Raw genomic sequence first — 18,318 nt, 5'->3', positions numbered from 1 at the left:
CAGACTAAGCAGGACATATTTAGGAATATATACGTATATGTATGTATGTCTATGCAAGTAACAGTAACTAATGAAAAGAAAAAGGCCATGAATTTGAAAGAGAGAAAGGAAGTTTATGGGTGGTTCTGGAGGGAGGAAAGGGAAAAGGTAAGGGAGAAATATAATATAATATAATATAATATAATATAATATAATATAATATAATATACTTTTCTCATAGATAAAAGAAGAAAATTAAAAATTACTATCTGACATGATTCTTTTTATAAGTAACAACCACTTATTCATTCATATTTCTTCCTCCAAGCTGAAGAACTAAAGCGAATTCAGAAATCTGATATCATGGCTGAAGAACAAAAGATAGGCCAGGGGCTCATTTTTCTGCTACTAGCTCCACACAGGAGACTAGTAGCAGAAATGAATATATAAAATATAAAATATATTTGGGGCTAGCTTCCTTTGTAAGAGAGGAGGAAAGCCCTGACCAAGACCAAGTTGGCAGGACTTGATACTTACCTGTAGTAAGTATATCTGAACCAGGTTCATTGTAACCTAGAAAACAGAAGTCAAGCATAAGTGCAAGGTGCAGAACGATCTCATACATCATGCTGCCATCTATGTGGGCAATGGATACATAACCTCATGAGCACTTACTATCTACTAATGTTCTAGGATCTTCCTTAAATATTGTCATGAGGAAAAACTTCCTGATACTTCACTTAGATGCAACTCTTTCCTACGAGCTCCTTAGGCGCTCCCAGAATGAGTCTCTCATATGATTTATGGTCATACCTCAAAAGTCAAAGATATATTCTCATCTATGCCATTATCTACTCACTTCTTTTTTATATATATTATATAACAATATATATTGTTGATCATTTGCTATCATATGCATCTTATTCCACTTAAAGTTGAATAATATTGTGTTGAATAATATTATAGTAAATCTGTGCCTTACTATAGATTATATTCAGATAAATGAGCATGAAACTTATTCATCTCTGGTGCCAGAAACAAGGTCTGGTTTTCAGTATATTCTTGGTAAATGCTGACTTGGCAACAAATTAGACATACAAATTGTGCATTTTTAAAGCGGGAAATCATGCATAGGTCTTCAATGGACAAAGAATAAAATACAAACTCAGGACACCAAGTCTCAGACCAGCTTCAAACTTCACTTCTTAAAATTTTAAGATGGCACTGTTCATTCCTAATATCTTAATTTCTTTCTTCATTAAAAGGGAAGTATGAAGGTCTAAGATACCATCTTTCACACTTCATGTGGTATAATGGTTGATATAAATGGTCAATTTGACAATTTAGTATCACCAAGGAGACAAACTCTGAGGATGATGCTGAGGGAGTTCATAGTCATCCAGAAGTCATCCAGATGGCATACCTTAACTCTGGACAGCACTGTCTTATGGCCTGGATTCCTGGATGGATTAAAGTGAGCTAAAGACCAGCATTTATATGTATCTCCTTCTAAACATTGTCTGTGATGTAGTCTACCTTATCCCTCTATGCTTTTTGTGTGTGCTTATTTGATTGTTTGGACAGAAATGAAGAACACAGAAACAGCTGGTCTACACAGAAACCACTAGGAGCATATGGGAGGATAGAGAAAATAAAGGATGTCTGAGGATAGATAGCACACAGCAAACCAAAGACCATGCTCACCATTCACATAGAGGCTATGCTTCTCCAGTGTGTAATTTCCCAGTTGGGTGACTCCATGGCTCAGATGACTCAGTTTTGAGTACAGATCCTGAACATCCATTCCAGGGTGTGCAGGGTTGTGCTGGTAGGTGCAGGTGGTAGCCACCCCTGTGAATGTTCCATTCTTCACAGGCCTTAAAGAGAAAGGTGTAGAGATTCAAGGGAGGTACTAATTTATAATGTAGATGGAAACCACAAGGAAGGAGAAAACAGCAGAAGATTAAAAGAAGGGATAAATATTGTCAGGCAATTATATGGAAGTAGAATAACCTGAGGGAAGTCAGTCTGCAACTTGAGTTAAAGGAGCTATTCTGGAACAAGGATCCAAGCTGTGGATGAAAAAGGCACAAAGAGAATAAATAGATGAATAAAAAATGTAGATGAAGTTAATTTTGGCACGGACTTTTCAGGACAGAGGGTCTTACCAGGTTTTGTAGGACATGCTCAGTGGAGTTGAACAAGGCTGAGCCACTGATCATGTCGGGTGAATATGGAAGGTTAGAGATGGTGAAGTTGATTGTGAAGGTTTCCAGGTGGTGCCTCATAGCTGAAGGAAGATAGAGAGTAAATATCTACAACTAAGCGTTCACTATGACACAACTAGAATTCTGTTCTGACATGACAAAACACTTACATGGGTGCTGGGAATTTGAACTTTGGTGTTCATGTTTGTGGACCAAACACTGTGCCCAAGCATTCATCTACCCACCCTAAGCAGAAGCTTCTTAATTTGGTACTGAAGTTCATTCTAAGCTGTCTTTTTAATGACCTTTAGCCTTCATTAACTATCCTTTCTGTAGTAAGGCTTATTCTTCATGCAAACTCAGGTATAATCAATTCTCTGTGTGTATATGCTATTTTTGATTACTGAGTCACTGCCAATGTAATTCCCCTATAATCAACACTTTATTCCCCACTTTTCTGGCTCATCCCTATTTATACCAGGAGTATCAGTACAGGTGGGGTTTTCTCTATGAAGCCTTCTTCTCTACTGTGCTAGTTATATTTCCCTCTGAACTGCCCTCACTGTATTGAAATCATCTATTTACCTCATGAACATGGTGTTGGCGTGATAGGAGGCATCTAACTTAACTGCTTGTCTGATTTTGTGCTTGTTATGGATGAACCTGGCACTGGGTTCTTCACATCACAAGCTTCCTAGCTTTTATGTGACACGTGACAACTGTGAGAGGTGTGGGGCAAGATGTTTTCATCAAGTGAAATCAAAGGGTCCCCCAGGTACCTGTATTGGACTCTGGCTGTAGAGATGTCGACGGGGAGGGCAAGATGGTGGTGGCTGGTTCTGGAGCTGTGGGAAAGGCTGTCATCAGGCATGGACAGAGTGCCCTGATAGGGAAGCCCTTACAGCACAGATCCAAGTCAGACAAATCACCCACAAAAGTAAGGGAAAGAGCAGGCATGTGAGTGGAGAAATGAGAAAAACCTGTGAATGAAACTGGTAAGATAGGGTGGCAAGAAGAAGAGTGACTGATCAAAGAGTCAGGGTGAATGTAAGTGCAGAAAATGAAAGGGACCATTGTAAAGAAAAATATACAAATAATAGATCAAAAAAAGAATACAAAAAGAATGAAAACCGCGTTTGAGGAGGTAGACGCAAAGCAGAAGGGAGAAAGTACAATAAATGAATGAGTATAGGTAGGCAACTAGGCAGATGGAGGGCGTGAATGTGTGCTGAGAAGTTAGAGGGATAAATGGACAAATAGGAAGATGGATTGGAGGGTGGTTAAGTTGTTCACAGGGTGGCTGGAAAGGCATATAGATGCATAGTGGAAGCGAGAGAGAGGAACTGAGTGTCACATCGACATTTGGACAAAAGAAGATGTGTGGTAAATGGGAGAATGGATTGACAAATGCATGGGTAGGCAGATAGATGGATTAATGAATAGATGGTTCAGGGATAGATGCATGTATCTGTAAGTATATATGCATCCGTAAGTACACAGATGGATGGACAAATGGATAGAGGAAATGAAGAACAAATAACAAAGGACAGAAGGAAATGATGGATAAGTGGGTGAATGAACATTGAAAGATACAAAACCATATAGAATAAATTATAAAAGGATGGTCAGTAAAATGTGTAGATGCATGAATTGATGGATGGGTGGATGGAAATGCAGCGTCAGATAAGAAGAATGTTAGGGAAAATGAAAGAATGGATTGCTGAAAAGGTAGGTGAACAGGTTACTGATTTTTAAAAAGCAAAAGTCACAAATCACTTAAGTAATCATCATAGTTGATAACCTGAGAATGAATTCCCTAATGGGGCCCCAGTAGTATTTGTTAATGGGAGGGATAAACCACAGTCACCATTTGACCTCTGCCTTCCTGCAACTCTTGTTCAAACTTCTTCCTTTAACCAAGAGGAGTATGAAAAGTTCAGAAATCCAATGCTAGGGACAAAGGTCCACAAGAGAGCCCTAGAACTTATCTACTAAGACCTTAGCCTCTCTTAGGTGGCTGGTTTGTTGTGAGGCATGCTTTCTTTCTAACTGAGGAGAAATACATAGGCTAAAATGCTTAGTTTTATGGATACATACTTGTAGGAGGTACATCTGGACCAGGTTCATTGTAACCTAGGAAACAAAAATTATGCATAAGTGGAAGCACCATAGTGGTTCCATACAACATGCTTTGGTACATGTGGGGCCCCATTTTGAAAAATATTTTTTGTATACTGAGAATCGAACTCATGTGCCCAGATATGACTTAAATATTACCATAAACAATTTCTTATTATTTCAATAAGATATATCTCTTCCACACTATTAAATAGCAAGAGAACAATAAGAGATTTAAGCTTCTATAATCCCACCTATGCAGTTTATCTGCAATATTGTTTTCCCTTTTAATCTACCTCTATTATCTAGTTTTTGTTTACTGAGCACATATTCTCTGTGGTATTCTGTTTCCAAATGGAGCATATAGCAATGACCAAGTCAATCTTTGCTGCACTGCAGCTCACATTGGGACAAGGTACACATGAAAATTATTAGTTCCTGGTGGCAGGGATAAGATCTGATTTATAGTAGATTTTGGTAAACGTTAACTGGACAACAAAGTGATGCATTTAAATAGTACAATTTATGAAGGCAGAACCCAAGCAAGCTTTTCTCTGGGACAGAATTAAAGGGATGGATGTAAACCAGAATATCAAAGTGGGGGCATGTTCCTTTTATTCTCTCTGCCTCAGTTTTTCTCTTTGTTAAAATGAGAGTAATGAAGATCCACATTGTCTCCTCTTGTCCATAATTGTGTGTAACAGTTAATGTTGACTATCAGTTTTGGTGGTCTCAGGATCACCTAGGAGACAAGCTTTTGTGAATGTCTCTGAGAGAGTTTCTAGGTTGGGTTGTGGTTGAAAGATCTGTCTTAACTGTGGGCAGTTCCACATCATGGGGCATGACTAAATAGATATCAGATGACTTGCATTTATCCGTTCTCCTTCCTGACTACTGGTGCTATGTGACCAGGCACCTCACCTTCTTTGTCATGATGAGAGTGATTTCCCTAAAGTAGAAACTATGGTAAACTTTTCTTCTTTTAAGTTGATTTTCTCAGGTATTTTCCCTCAAAATAAAAAATCTAGCCACTTCTGAGGCAATGGTGATACATGAATGTATGTTTCCAAGAACTATTATAATATATGAGTGTATGTTTCCAAGAACTATTTCTAACTTGGGGAGGACAGAAAAGGACAGGTGTGGGAGGGTAGGGGAACAGAGGAGAATGGAGGGGAAGGGAAGTTAAGAAGTTAGGGAATAAGAGGAAGAAGAAGATGAGGGGTGGGAGGAAAGGAAAAGTGAAAGGGAGAGGACGAAGATGGAAGAGAGTTGAGGAAAGGGAAGGAAGGAACTATTTAGACCAGTTTTTCTAATTTTGTGCTTTGCATTTTAAAATGCCACACAAAGCATATCTCTTAGACTCTGTCCTTTCTTGGTTTTACGCTGATATGTAGTATCTGAAGCTTAGGCTATTAGATAGACAAATGCCTGCTTTTTTTCCTGTGTAAGAAAACAGTCCAGGAGAAAAGTTAATCAAGTATCAAAGGTGAGAAGAAAGGCTGACTGTGGGACAAGGTGTCCTCTCTATTTCTCTGTGACTGTTCTGTAAAGTAATTGGCTAGAACATTACACTGGCAATGAACAACTGGGCTCATGTCTTAGATTCAAATCTCTCAAGCTGGGACTTATAAATGAGCAGTCTTCTGGGGTGTAGGTGGGGTTTTGGTTGGGAGCCTGGATTTCAAACCTAATATCTCTTGAAAGAACTGGCAACTGGAAACCTTTGTAGCATGCAGGAGGACAGGGAGGTGGAGACTGCAAACACTCACCATTGATGTAAAGGCTGTCTTTATCCAGGGAGTAAGGACCCAGCCGGGTGATTCCACGGGTCTGCCAGCTGAGGTCATAGAAAATTGGCTTGGCAGGCAGTCCCAGACTGTTGGGAACCTGGCGGTACGTGCAAAGGACATCTACCTGGGTCTGGGCACCATTCTTCACTGACCTAAGTTGGGGAGAAAGAGGGGAGAAAGAGGAGATTTTAACCATGGCCTTTGAGTTGGCCATCCTCCTATAAATAACCCCTCAAATTCAAGCCTATAGATAATCCAGTAAACTCATTGAATTACTACGTTGGACTATGGGGTGCCATCATTTCCGTCTTGGGGGTGAAGAGCAATCTGTCTGCCTGCCACTCTCTTTCAAATTCTGGGATTAAAGGCTTGTGTTACTGTATCCAGCCTTAAGCTTTGTTTTGTTTTAGAACAATTTAATATTTTTATGATGTTTGCATCAAAATTAGGGGCTTATATATTCTTGATAAGTGATCTATAGACAGGCCATCGCTAAGTCCACAACTGGTATATCCACAAGGTACTCTGCTACTAAGCCACACCATCACCACACTACTGAGGGATTAATCACAAGTACACTGTTGGTATAAAATAGTAAATTGACTTAAAAATCATTAAATGGCAAAACAAAAAAAGAGAACACCTTAATCCTAAGTGCTCCCATCATCACAACTCCAAGTGTTTTCAAGTGGGATAAGAGGTTGATAGGGGAGAGGAGGGAAGCTGCGAACGGAAACTGTGTCTCACCTCAGAGTGACTACTTTACAGCCTGTGTATAGGGGGCCAAGGCTGCTCCTCTGAAACAAAGGGCTGAGCTGTAGAGAAAGAAGTGAGTCAGAGTAGGTTAGAGTCTGTCTTCCACACTAGAAGGAGAATGGAAGTGCTTGAGGGCAGGAGATGACTCACCAGGTGCTGCATGAGTGTATCTGTGATATTGAACTTGGGAGAGCCTATCTGGCCCATGTCGGCAGAGTAGCGCAGGTTGTTGATGGTGAAGTTTACTGTGAACATCTCCTCACCAACTTCTCCAGCTGTGTAGGTAGAAAGAGATAATGTTAAAAGCTAAAACAGACCTGAGAGTAGGTAGATGGAGATAGAGGGCATCAATGTGCCATATAGTGGGTCCAAGGGTTACTTTTATGCCTCTCAGGGAACCCAAGGGTGACTTGCCAATGGAGACAACTGCAGATGTGAAGAGTGCCCTTGGCATGAGGAATCTTGATAGACCATTTCTACCATCCCACCTTCCATATAGGTGGATTCGGTATAAACAAAAGGTTTTTTGTTTTGTGAGGGGAAAGGCTCATATTATCTGCTCAAGAAGAATTGATGATTACTCATGACTGTTCCTCTCTTTTTCTCTCCCTCTCATCTCCTTTTCCATTTCTTTTGTAATAACCAGAACCTGGAAACAACCTAGAAGGTCCTCAACCGAAGAATGGATAAAGAAAATGTGGCGCATTTATACATTTGAGTACTACTCAGCAGTAAAAAAGAATGACATCTTGAATTTTGCAAGCAAGTGGATGGAACTAGAAAACAGTATTCTGAGTGAGGTAACCTATCCCCAAAAAGATGAATATGGTATGTACTCACTCATAAGTGAATATTAGCTATAAACAAAAATAATTATTGAGCCTATAGTTCATGACCCGAGAGAATCTAGGTAATAAGATGAACCAGAAGAAAAACATATATAGACCGACCTGGAAAGTTGAAATAGACAAGATCGTCTGAAAAAATTGGGAGCATGGGTGTGCGTGGAGTGCGGAGGTACAAGGAAAAGAGAAGGGAAGAAGGGGAGAGATGAAGAGAACTTGAGGGAATGGGATAGTTGAGAGAGAGGAAGGACAGAGATGAGAGCAAGGAAAGAGATACCTTGATTGAGGGAGCCCTTACGGGGTTAGCAAGAAACCTGGCTCTAAAGAAATTCCCAGGAATCCACAAGGATTACCCCAACTAAGACCCTAAACAAGAGAGGAGAGGGGACCTGAACTGGCCTTGCCCTGTAGTCAGACTAACGAATATTTTAAATGTCACCATAGAACCTTCATCTCCTTCCCTCTCTTCTCCCCTTCTCACTCTATTCGCCATCTACCTTTTCTCTTCCTCTCCGTCTCTTCTTGTTCCACTCCTCCTTTCTTTTCAGTTCCACTCCACTTCCTTCTTTCTCATTTCTCTTTTCTTTCCTATTTGTCCTTTTCTCCCTCATTTATTTCTTTCTTATACTTCCTCTCTGCCTCCTTTCTTTGCACTTCTCTGTCTCTCCTCCTTCCTTCCCTCTGTTTCACCTCCTCCCTCTTTCCCCCTCTTTCTTTTCCTTGTTACCCTCCTTCCAGACCTACTCCATCTCTCTTTCTCCTGCTTGCTTTATTCTTTTATCCTAGTATCAGTACCAGCATATAGGAGGCAGAGAGAGAGAGAGAGAGAGAGAGAGAGAGAGAGAGAGAGAGAGAGAGAGAAGAAATAAAAAGAGAAAAATGTGAAGAAGAAAAACAAAATGAAACTATCTCAATCAACCAGAAGTCACCCAGTAACTTATTCAACAAGGGGTTTAAGACAAATTAAATAAGAGCTATATAATGCATAGTTGCAAATAACCTAGGACTTTCCTAGCTTTGCTCAGAATTTGTCCATAATTGCTTCCCTATTGTCTTTCTTTGGAAGACCTGAACCACCGTTGATTTTTTTTGGTAACGTCACAAATTATTGCTTGCCTTTAACAGAAAAAAAATGTTACTGTGCCTCAGTTTATCTCTTAAGGACAACAAAGTCAGGTCTGTAGGAGAACTAAAACAGGTCACATGCAAGAGTCAGTGTGGTTGGAGATGGTATGTGAATCTCTGTCTTTCTCACCCAAGAAGACAGGGGAGGAGGGTGTGACTTCTCTCATTGAGGTGTTGGGGGAGGTTGGTGAAGTTGAGAGTGATGGGTGCCATCACAGAATGATTGACTGAGTAGCAGATTAAGAAAGAAGCTCTCAACCTGGAACAAAGTTGTGAGCAAGCACCTAAGCATGGGATACTGTTAGACTAACAGTGTCTGAAGGAGGGAACACTCGAAAGCTCTTAAGTTATTAAGACCCTCTTTGTCCTTCTAAGAAACATGTATTGTGCATGTATGTAAGATTCTCCAGTAGCCTCTATGGGTCTAAAGATTAACAGAGCATAGTCAATAATCTTCCAATGCTACAAGATTTCACTTCCAACCAATGAATGAATCAGCTCTTTGGAAAAAGAACCATTTTGAGGGTCCCTGAAAGTGGAGGCAGAACCTAGACAATGACAGAAGAAATACTCACTAGTATTAGCTGGGGTTGCAGTTCCAAAATGGTAACCTGTAAAGAAAAAGTGAGGGACTTAGGAATGAATATCAAGGACTAAGTGGAAAGGAGAATGAAGTTTTTGGGGTTAAAAACAGAGGGAAAGGCAAGAAAAGAATGAGGAAACAACTACCAACGCAATGGACTGAAGGTGGGTAGAGCTAGTCATTGACTCAGTGAAGGTTTTACACTTGCTCTTAGTCAGACAACTGAGAAGTAGTTCTCAGAAGTGAAACTGGAATGCTGATGGGACCAAAAACCCTATTCATTCAAAGCAAACATTCTACCCACTTCCTCATGGTGTTTTTGGGTCATCACAATAGAGGACACAGACACAAAAGAAAGAAAAATGGGACAAAGATCATTCTAGAAAGAGGGATTAATTGGTCAGAACTTCAGTAAAACCTAAGACTCTAAGTGGGGGAGAGCTCATGGCTTAAATGTGGGATCTCACCATTAATGTAGAGACTGCTCTGGTCCAGGGTATAGGGACCCAGACGGGTGATGCCGTGTGTCTCATGGCTCAACTCCCAAAATAGCTGATCTCGTACAAACCCAGGGCTCATGGAGTCAGAAAGGAAGGTGCAGATTATGTCTACAGCTGTGGCTCCTCTATGATTGTCTGACCTGGAAGAAAGACATGAGAGATTGGAACACCGAGATCAGTTCTAGAGCATTTGGGGCATTGAATGCAGGGGGCAGAAGGGAAGAGGCTGAAGATCATAAAAGGAATAGTTATAAAGTTTAAAAGTCGGTCTCCAATATGTCCTCTGAGCCTTTAGACACTGGGATCAGAAATAATTGTGTGTGTGTGTGTGTGTGTGTGTGTGTGTGTGTGATTAGACTCAGATAAGCAACCTTGAATACGTGGACAGCTTCCAGGAGTCTGCTTTCTTACATTGCTGAATCAGGGTCTCTCCATTTTCTGCTGTACCACATACTCAGGCCAGGTGGTTGAGCCATTCCTCTGTGTCTGCCTCCCACCTCATTGCAGGAGTATTAGGATTACTGATGCATGCCACTAAATCCAGCATTGTGTGTTGGTTCTGGGAATCAGACTCATCATCAAGCTTGCATTGCAAATGCTTTTACCCACTAAGCCATTTTGCCAGCCCTGCATCCTGCATTATTCTTTATTTTCTTTTTTATTGTTTTGAGATAGGGTCATTCATTGGGACCTGTTGATTTCCAGTTAGGATATGCTGGCTGACCAGGGAGCTCTGGTCCTCTGCCTGCCTCTTCCAGGAGTTAGTTCTTTCACATTGTTGAATCAGGGTTTCTCTTGTTACCAGTGCTGGGTTTACAGATGTTTGCCACCACACCTAGCTTATTTGTGTGGACTTTGGGGGTTGAGGTCACTTTTATGCTTCTATGGGAAGCACTTTACCAAATGACCCATCTCTTTAACCCTTCCTAAAATTTTTTGCTTATGCTGAATACGGGAAATCCAGTTCTTCTAAGAGAACCCTCATTTTAAGTAGAATGTCACTTGAATTTTCTATGCTAAACAATTCCTATTATTTATTATTATTACTAAAGTTACTAATTGCTCAATATATACTTTATTCCTACTCTGGCTAGGAAGAATGTGTTAGAGAGTCAGAGTGGATGCTAAAACATGATGATAGAAGCACATGGTCTCTGCTGGCTGCTTCTGGACACTCTCTCTCTAGAGGTCTCACCTGAGTGAAGCCAGTCTGCATCCAGAGTAGTGTGTGGCAATGATGGTCTTATTGAGCAAGGTGTCAAGCTGATGGAAAAAAAAATAAAGAGTTAGAAAAAATATAGATGGGACCTTGCCAGAGAGTTGTTAGGTAGGGTTAGTGGGATTCTTGGAAGGACTCACCAAATAATGTAAGATCCACTTGGTGGAATTGAACTTCAAGGAACCTGGATGTCCCATCTCCTCTGTGTAGTGTAAGTTGGTGATGGTGAAGTTGAGAGTGACGGGTACCATGATAGTGCCGATGCCTATAGCAGCGGGGAAATACAGATGTTTAGATTTAGAACTGGTAATGACCAAGGCTGCTTCTAATTCTATGTAACATTGTTGGATTAACAAGTTTTGAAGCAAGGGGCATTCTAGACCTGTTAAAACATTAGAATTGGAACCTTTCTTCTTGCATCCAGAGATAATTAATGTGCAAAAAGTTCTGTGACAAACTCCTTAGATCCAAAGATGAATAGGGAATCATCACCTAAAGTATATTCTAGGGAAGTTATCAAACTATTATAATTTAGGAGAAGTTAGTAGAAGGGCAGATAGGAAAATTAGTGACCCAACTAATGACTCTAAAAAGCTTTGTAGAAAGCATTATTTCAGGGATGACAAAAAGCATAGCAAAAAGTTGCTAGAATCTAAGCAATAAGGAGAACACTCCAGAAGAGTACATAGTGAGTTAAAGAAACTTAAAATTACTTCACTATTGACAGAGGGATGTACAGGTGTGAGATTTTTAGGAACCTCTGAGCTTACTCCAGAGAGGTAATGGTTAAATAATACAAAGCCTTCGATGTGACTCATAGAACAAATAGAACCCCTTGAATGTTATTTAGAAGAAAGGAATTCTATAGATACAATCACATCATAAAGAATGTCGTAGTTGCTACTTGGGAGACATTAGGAAGCCAGAATAGGGGCTGCTACATCTTTCTAGGAAAAACACGCTAGCCTCAATAAACTCTAAATTATATAGATACAGAGAAAGAAAAGGTTTGAGAGTGTCCCCAAATTGCCAAGAGATGAGATTCAGTGACAGCTGGAGGTGAGCAAGAAGAGGGGTGAAGGTTGGCACTCTACCTGTGCCTTTGGTAATTATAAGAAGAACGGTTATATTTGGAGGACAATTATATCTTCAGCATGAGTGATTGTGATGGTTAATGTTGATGGTCAATTTGATAGACTCTAGCATCACTTGGGAAATAAGCTTAGCATACTTGTGAAGCGCCTTCTTGTCCATATAAATTGATATGGGAAAACACATTTTAACTATATCCAGGATCTTTCCCTGGATGGGACATCCTATCATGTATAAATGGAGAAAGGCACTGGAGCACTAACGTGTACTCCTGGATTCTGTTTTCTGGTTGTGAATGTGATGTGACCAAAGGTTTCAAGCTCCTGCTGTTTTAAATCGGTGATGGACTGTACCTTAAAAGGTTAAAAATAAGTACTTCATTCTTTCCTTGAGTTGCTTTGATTAGAATATTTTTATCATAGTAACAGTTAAAAAGTAAATTGGTGGTCAAAGAGACCTCAGTGATATCTAGGAAGTACATAGACCAATGTTCAGGAACTCCTTTGTGGTACTGACTGGGATCAGAATTTGGACTCTGAGTAACTAGTTTGCAGAATGAAAAACAAAGTCTTCACTGCAAAATAGATGGACCTTGAAAAAAGAAATGGTTTGTTTGTCTTTTTGGTACCAGTAAGAACATGTATCCTTCTCTACCTGTGGAATTAGTTGTAGAGAATGGAGCCAGAGAGGAAGCTGGGAAGGATGTGGTAGTCACAGGTGCTGAGACAAAACAAAAACAAAACAAAACAAAACCTAAGATGAGGAATGAAATACAAATTGTGATACATCTTTAAGGAAGGGCTGCAACCTGGATGACAATTTCCAAGAATCTGTGTTTTGTTTCATGGCATCTATTATTTTATATTTGTTATCACCCTTGGGTTGTGTGCTTTGCGAAAGGGTGGGTGACCCTTACTATCCTTATTTTAGTCTATATTTCCATGAACCTTTTTGAAATCCTGACCAATTAAACTGTATAGTAGAAAAAAGGTTGGCTTATCCATATTTTCTTTTTTTTAAAGATTTATTTATTTGTTATGTATACAGTGTTTCTGTGCATGTATGCCTACATGCCAGAAGAGGGTACCAGATCTCATTAAAGATGGGTATGAGCTACCATGTGGGTGCTGGGAATTGAACTCAGGACCTCTGGAAGAGCAGTCAGTGCTCTTAACCACTCAGCCTTCTCTCCAGCCCTGGCTTAACCATATTTTCATATTTCAGGAGATACAAGGCAGACAGGGACATGTAGATGTCTGTAATACTCACTGTTCAGGATCATACCTGAGGTTGGATTGGTGTAACCTATAGAGACATGGAAAGGTGATAAGGGAAGAGAGAGATTGTCAATATGAAGGCAACTTTTGAGATGAATCAAGCTCTCTTAAAATTACTAGAGTTTCTAATTCTGTCTTTAGAAAGATTTTATTTCACATTTTACTTCAGACTGTGTTTGTAACATACCTTTAGCCACCAAACTCACCCAGGCAGGCAGAAGGAACCCACATTCAAACAAGACCTTTTATGTTGAAGTGGGAGGTCCTATTGTAAAAACTAGGGAGAAAATACCCTAAATGATTGTCTGGAAACTCCATTTTTCTGTATTTTCCAGAGAAGAAGTGCTTATATCTGGAACAATAGCAGGGAAAGAGATCTCTGCCCACTCAAGACTGGAGATAGGGTGAAGGTACGGTATAGAGACAGTAGGTTTGTGAACGCCTTCATTTCTAATGTCTAGGTTGTATATGGTAGAAAATTTCAAACTTTACAGACATCTGAAACCTCACCATACTTGCTGCTAGAGGTAGTGACTAAGATCTGGTGGGCATAAGCTGCACAGATGGAGGAAAAAGTCTAGGGTCAGGCAGAAAGAAGATAAGAAGTGGATGTGGCTTCTCAGCAGCAGTAAAGGTAAACAGCCTGAAATGCGTAAGCCTGGCTGTCAGTTTGATGGGATTTGAAATAATCTCTGAGATACACCTGGGCATGTCTGTAAAGACATTTCCAGAGGAGTTTAACTGAGCATGGAAGATGCTCACTAAATATTGGTAGTACCATGCCATGGCCTTAGGCCCTGAAGTGGTTAAAAATGAGAAAGTAACGCGAAGACCAGCATTCTTGTCTTCCTGCCCATGTTCTTTGTACCATGGAGCACTAGATCTTTTCTCAAACGCTGAGCCAAAGTTAACCTTCTTTCCCTGACTTTGTCATTCTTAGGTGTTTTGTTACAGAAAAAGGAAAATGAGCAATACTCATGTCTCACCATTAACATAGAGACTGTCCCATTCCAGAGTGTAGGGGCCCAGCTGAGTGACACCAGAGGTTAGCTTGCTCAGCTCCAAGTACAGTTGCTCTCTAGCCAGGCCATGACCTGTGTGATCAGGGTGATAGGCGCAAACTGTGTCCACCCCAGTGGCTTCTCCATTCTTCCTGGGACTACGGAGACAGAGTACAAGTGATAATCATAAATGGTCTTGAGAATGGTTGGAGTGACACACAAAGAGGCCGTCGGGAAGAAGAGGTCTGGTATGGAAATGGGAGTCCAGGCTTAGTGAAGAACAAGAGACCGAGTATTTAGTTCTAATCAGACACCTTCAGTAACCCCTTCTTAAATCAAGTCTTGGGAAACATCGAAGAAGCAGAGGCAGAAAGAAAGTAACAACTAGAAGTTGGGGATGAGTCCTGTAAAATCCTGTCTTCTGGATATGATGTGGCTACTAGACTTATGAACTCACTGCAGCTATGTTTACTTGCATAAAAGAAGAATCAAGTAAGCAAAACTTCTATTGTATATCAGGGGCTTACCCTTTGCTGTGGAACTATCAGCAGTCGATAGCTGCTGGGAAAGAGAGAATATCTACATTTTTCCCTGCTCCCGTCTCTATCTCTCCCCTCCCCTTCAACTCTCTCCCAAGGTCCCCATACTCCTAATTTACTCAGGAGATCTTGTATTTTTCTACTTCCCATGTAGATTAGATCTATGTATGTCTCTCTTGGGGTCCTCATTGTTGTCTAGGTTCTCTCGGATAGTGATTTGTGGGCTAGTTTTCTTTGCTTTATGTTTAAAAACCACTTAAGAGTGAGTACATGTGACAATTCTTTCTGTATCTGGGTTGCCTCACTCAAAATGATGTTTTCTAGCTCCATCCATTTTCCTGCAAAATTCCAGATGTCGTTATTTTTTTCTGCTGTGCAGTACTCCATTGTGTAAATGTACCACATTTTCCTTATCCATTCTTTGGTCAAAGGGCATTTAGGTTGTTTCCTGGTTCTGGCTATGACAAACAGTGCTGCTATGAACTTAGTTGAGCTTCTGTCTTTGTGGCATGATTGAGCATCCCTTGGATATATACCCAAAAGTGGTATTACTGGGTCTTCAGGAAGGTTGTTTCCTAATTTTCTGAGAAATCACCACACTGACATCCAAAAGGGTTGTACCAGCTTGCACTCCCAACAGCAATTCAAGAGTGTTCCTTTTTCCCCAAAACCTCTCCAGCATAAGTTGTCATCAGTGTTTTTGATCTTGGCGATTCTTACAGGTGTAAGATGGAATTTCAAAGTTGTTTAGATTTCTCTGGTGGCTAAGGATGTTGGACATTTCCTTAAGTGTTTTTCAGCCATTTTAGCTTCCTCTATTGAGAGTTCTCTGTTTAGGTCTATACTCCATTTTTTAATTGAATTATGTGTTCTTTAGATGATCAATTTCTTGAGTTCTTTGTATATTTTGGAGATCAGACCTCTGTCTTATGTAGGGTTAGTGAAGATCTTTTCCCATTCTGTAGGCTGTTGTTTTGTCTTGTTGACTGTGTCCTTTGCTTTTCAATTTCAAGGGGTCCCACTTATTAATTGTTTCTCTCAATGTATTTGCTGTTGGGGTTATATTTAGGAAGTGGTCTCCTGTGCCAATGCATTCAAGTGTACTTCCCACTTTCTTTTCTATAAGGTTCAGTGTGGCTGGCTTTAGTTGAAGTCTTTGTTCCATTTGGACCTGAAATTGAGTTCCATTGGTCCTCTTGTCTGTTTTTCTGCCAATACCAGGCTGTTTTTCAGAACTGTAGCTCTGTAGTAGAGTTTGAAGTCAGGGACTGTGATGCCTCCAGAAGTTTTTTATTGTACAGGATTGTTTTGACTATCCTGAGTGTTTTACTTTTCCTTTGAAGTTGAGTACTGTTCTTTCAAGGTTTGTGAACAATTTTGTTGGGATTTTAATAGGCATTGCATTGAATCTGTAGATTGCTTTTGGTAAGATTGCCATTTTTACTATGTTAATTCTACTTACCCAAGAGCATGGGAGATCTTTCCACTTTCTGGTGTCTTCTTTAATTTCTTTCTTCAAAAATTTAAAGTTCTTGTCATACAAGTCTTCCACTTGTTTGGTTAGAGTTACTCTGAGATATTTTATGCTTTTTGTGGCTATTGTGAAGGGTGATGTTTCTCTGGTTTCTTCCCCAGCTCTTTTATCATCTGTGTGCAGGAGGGCTACTGATTTTTTTAAAGTTAATCTTGTGTATTCAACTACACTACTGAAAATGTTTATGAGTTGTAGAAGTTCATTGATAGAATTTGTGAGTTTCCTGAGTAGTGCTGGCAATCAAATGTGGGTCCTTAAGAAGAGTATCAAGTGCTGTCAGCTCACTGAACCATTTTCAATATTTTAGAAATAATAAATAACTAAAGGGTTATATATCATTATAGAATTATCTAACAAAGTGTGTTTTAGTGGTTCTTCTCCCATCAGTTCTGTCCCCTCAGCCCTCTATCATCCCTGATATCCCTTTTTATAAAATATAAAATAATGGAAATGGGTTAATTTAAGATGTGAGTTAGCCAGAAATATGCTCAAGCTATTGGTTAACCAGTGATTTAATTAATATAGTTTCTTTGTGGTTATTTTGGGGCTGAGCAGTCAGGAATAAACAAGTGGCCTTCTCACTATACTTTTCTAAGCTTTTCTCTAATTGCTTTTTTCCCCTCTATATTTCCTGGTCATTATATACCTATCTCGAGGCATGAGATGTAATCTCTCATTTTCTCCTTAATTCCTATACTTTCCTAATCTCCAAATTTTTCAATATTATCTCTTGGTTTCATTTGCCCAACTCAAAATGGACATAGTGATGTTATCGGCTTTTAAAAAACAAATCTGCATAAGATCAAGCCAGTCACACCTTTAGTGTAGACATGGAGGAGCTCATAAGTGACCATGATCAGCAGTGGCACTATGGTATTTGATGGTGGTTAGGGAAGTATCCAGTTTTCCATGATGGTATGGCTACTATCAGGTTGCTCATGCTCTAGTGGATGGCCCCATATCCATGCACATATGAACATCACTATTCAGACAAAGATGCATAAAGTAAAAAAAAAAGATACAGGTTATAAATTGGGTGAGATATATGTTGGGAGAATATCTGGACAGGGAAAATGAGGGATGGGTATGACAATAAAACACATATGTACATGATCTCTGCCAAATACATTTTTAAAACACAAAACAACAGTGGTTGGAGAGAGGGTTCGGTGGTTAAGAGCACTTAGTGATCTTCTAGAGGTTCCAGCACCCACATGCCATATCACAGCAGCCTTTAGCTTCAGTACCCTATTCTGACTTTCCCATGTATACCTGGTTATCCTCTGTAGAATCCTGATTCATATAATGCTATTAAATATTTTACTGAACATATAACAGACACATATAATAATGACAATTTTGCAATTTCTCTTTTCTATACTCTAGTGTCTGAAACATGCTAACTGCTTGTTGTGTGTGAGCCATCAGGAACAGTTGACTAAATCTTAGAATCTATATAAAAACAGCAGAACATTTTTTGTAAAGGATAGATTATGTCCCTTATGAAAGAGTTACATTCATAATTTCTAGTGGTTTTGCAATATTAATCACAAGAAACACTATGCTTGGATATGAGGACCATCTGGATATAACCCTCTATTACTTCACTTATAACCAGGATTGATTTGGATGATTTGTTTTCTTAAGCAGGTATCTACTTCCTCTATCAGCACCCATGTACATCCCTCCCAAGGCTGTATGTTTCAAGATTATGACTTTCACAAATACTGGAGGGCTGGTCTTCAATTCA

The 18,318-nt window shown here is 39.8% G+C and overlaps 1 protein-coding gene across 1 annotated transcript in view; it reads right to left on the bottom strand.

The window, feature by feature from the left end:
* Muc16 (mucin 16, cell surface associated) overlaps positions 1 to 18,318 on the bottom strand; it is a 159,861-nt gene that overhangs the window by 42,471 nt on the left and 99,072 nt on the right. Inside the window, exons 45-60 of the mRNA XM_087905954.1 lie at positions 14,481 to 14,653; positions 13,502 to 13,522; positions 12,872 to 12,937; positions 11,266 to 11,390; positions 11,102 to 11,169; positions 9,874 to 10,046; positions 9,399 to 9,434; positions 7,004 to 7,128; positions 6,845 to 6,912; positions 6,077 to 6,249; positions 4,284 to 4,319; positions 2,966 to 3,031; positions 2,148 to 2,269; positions 1,993 to 2,051; positions 1,684 to 1,856; positions 517 to 552 (exon numbers count right to left, since the gene is read on the bottom strand). Of these exons, the coding sequence (XP_087762080.1) occupies positions 517 to 552; positions 1,684 to 1,856; positions 1,993 to 2,051; positions 2,148 to 2,269; positions 2,966 to 3,031; positions 4,284 to 4,319; positions 6,077 to 6,249; positions 6,845 to 6,912; positions 7,004 to 7,128; positions 9,399 to 9,434; positions 9,874 to 10,046; positions 11,102 to 11,169; positions 11,266 to 11,390; positions 12,872 to 12,937; positions 13,502 to 13,522; positions 14,481 to 14,653 (1,520 nt within the window). The remainder of the gene's footprint in view (positions 1 to 516; positions 553 to 1,683; positions 1,857 to 1,992; positions 2,052 to 2,147; positions 2,270 to 2,965; positions 3,032 to 4,283; positions 4,320 to 6,076; positions 6,250 to 6,844; positions 6,913 to 7,003; positions 7,129 to 9,398; positions 9,435 to 9,873; positions 10,047 to 11,101; positions 11,170 to 11,265; positions 11,391 to 12,871; positions 12,938 to 13,501; positions 13,523 to 14,480; positions 14,654 to 18,318) is intronic.

This window comes from Myodes glareolus, chromosome 4, assembly GCF_982192425.1.
Source record: "Myodes glareolus chromosome 4, mMyoGla1.1, whole genome shotgun sequence".
In the NCBI taxonomy this organism is placed as follows: domain Eukaryota; kingdom Metazoa; phylum Chordata; class Mammalia; order Rodentia; family Cricetidae; genus Myodes; species Myodes glareolus.
The sequence above is the reverse complement of the archived record's forward strand: the minus strand, read 5'-3'. Positions and strand labels throughout refer to the sequence as shown.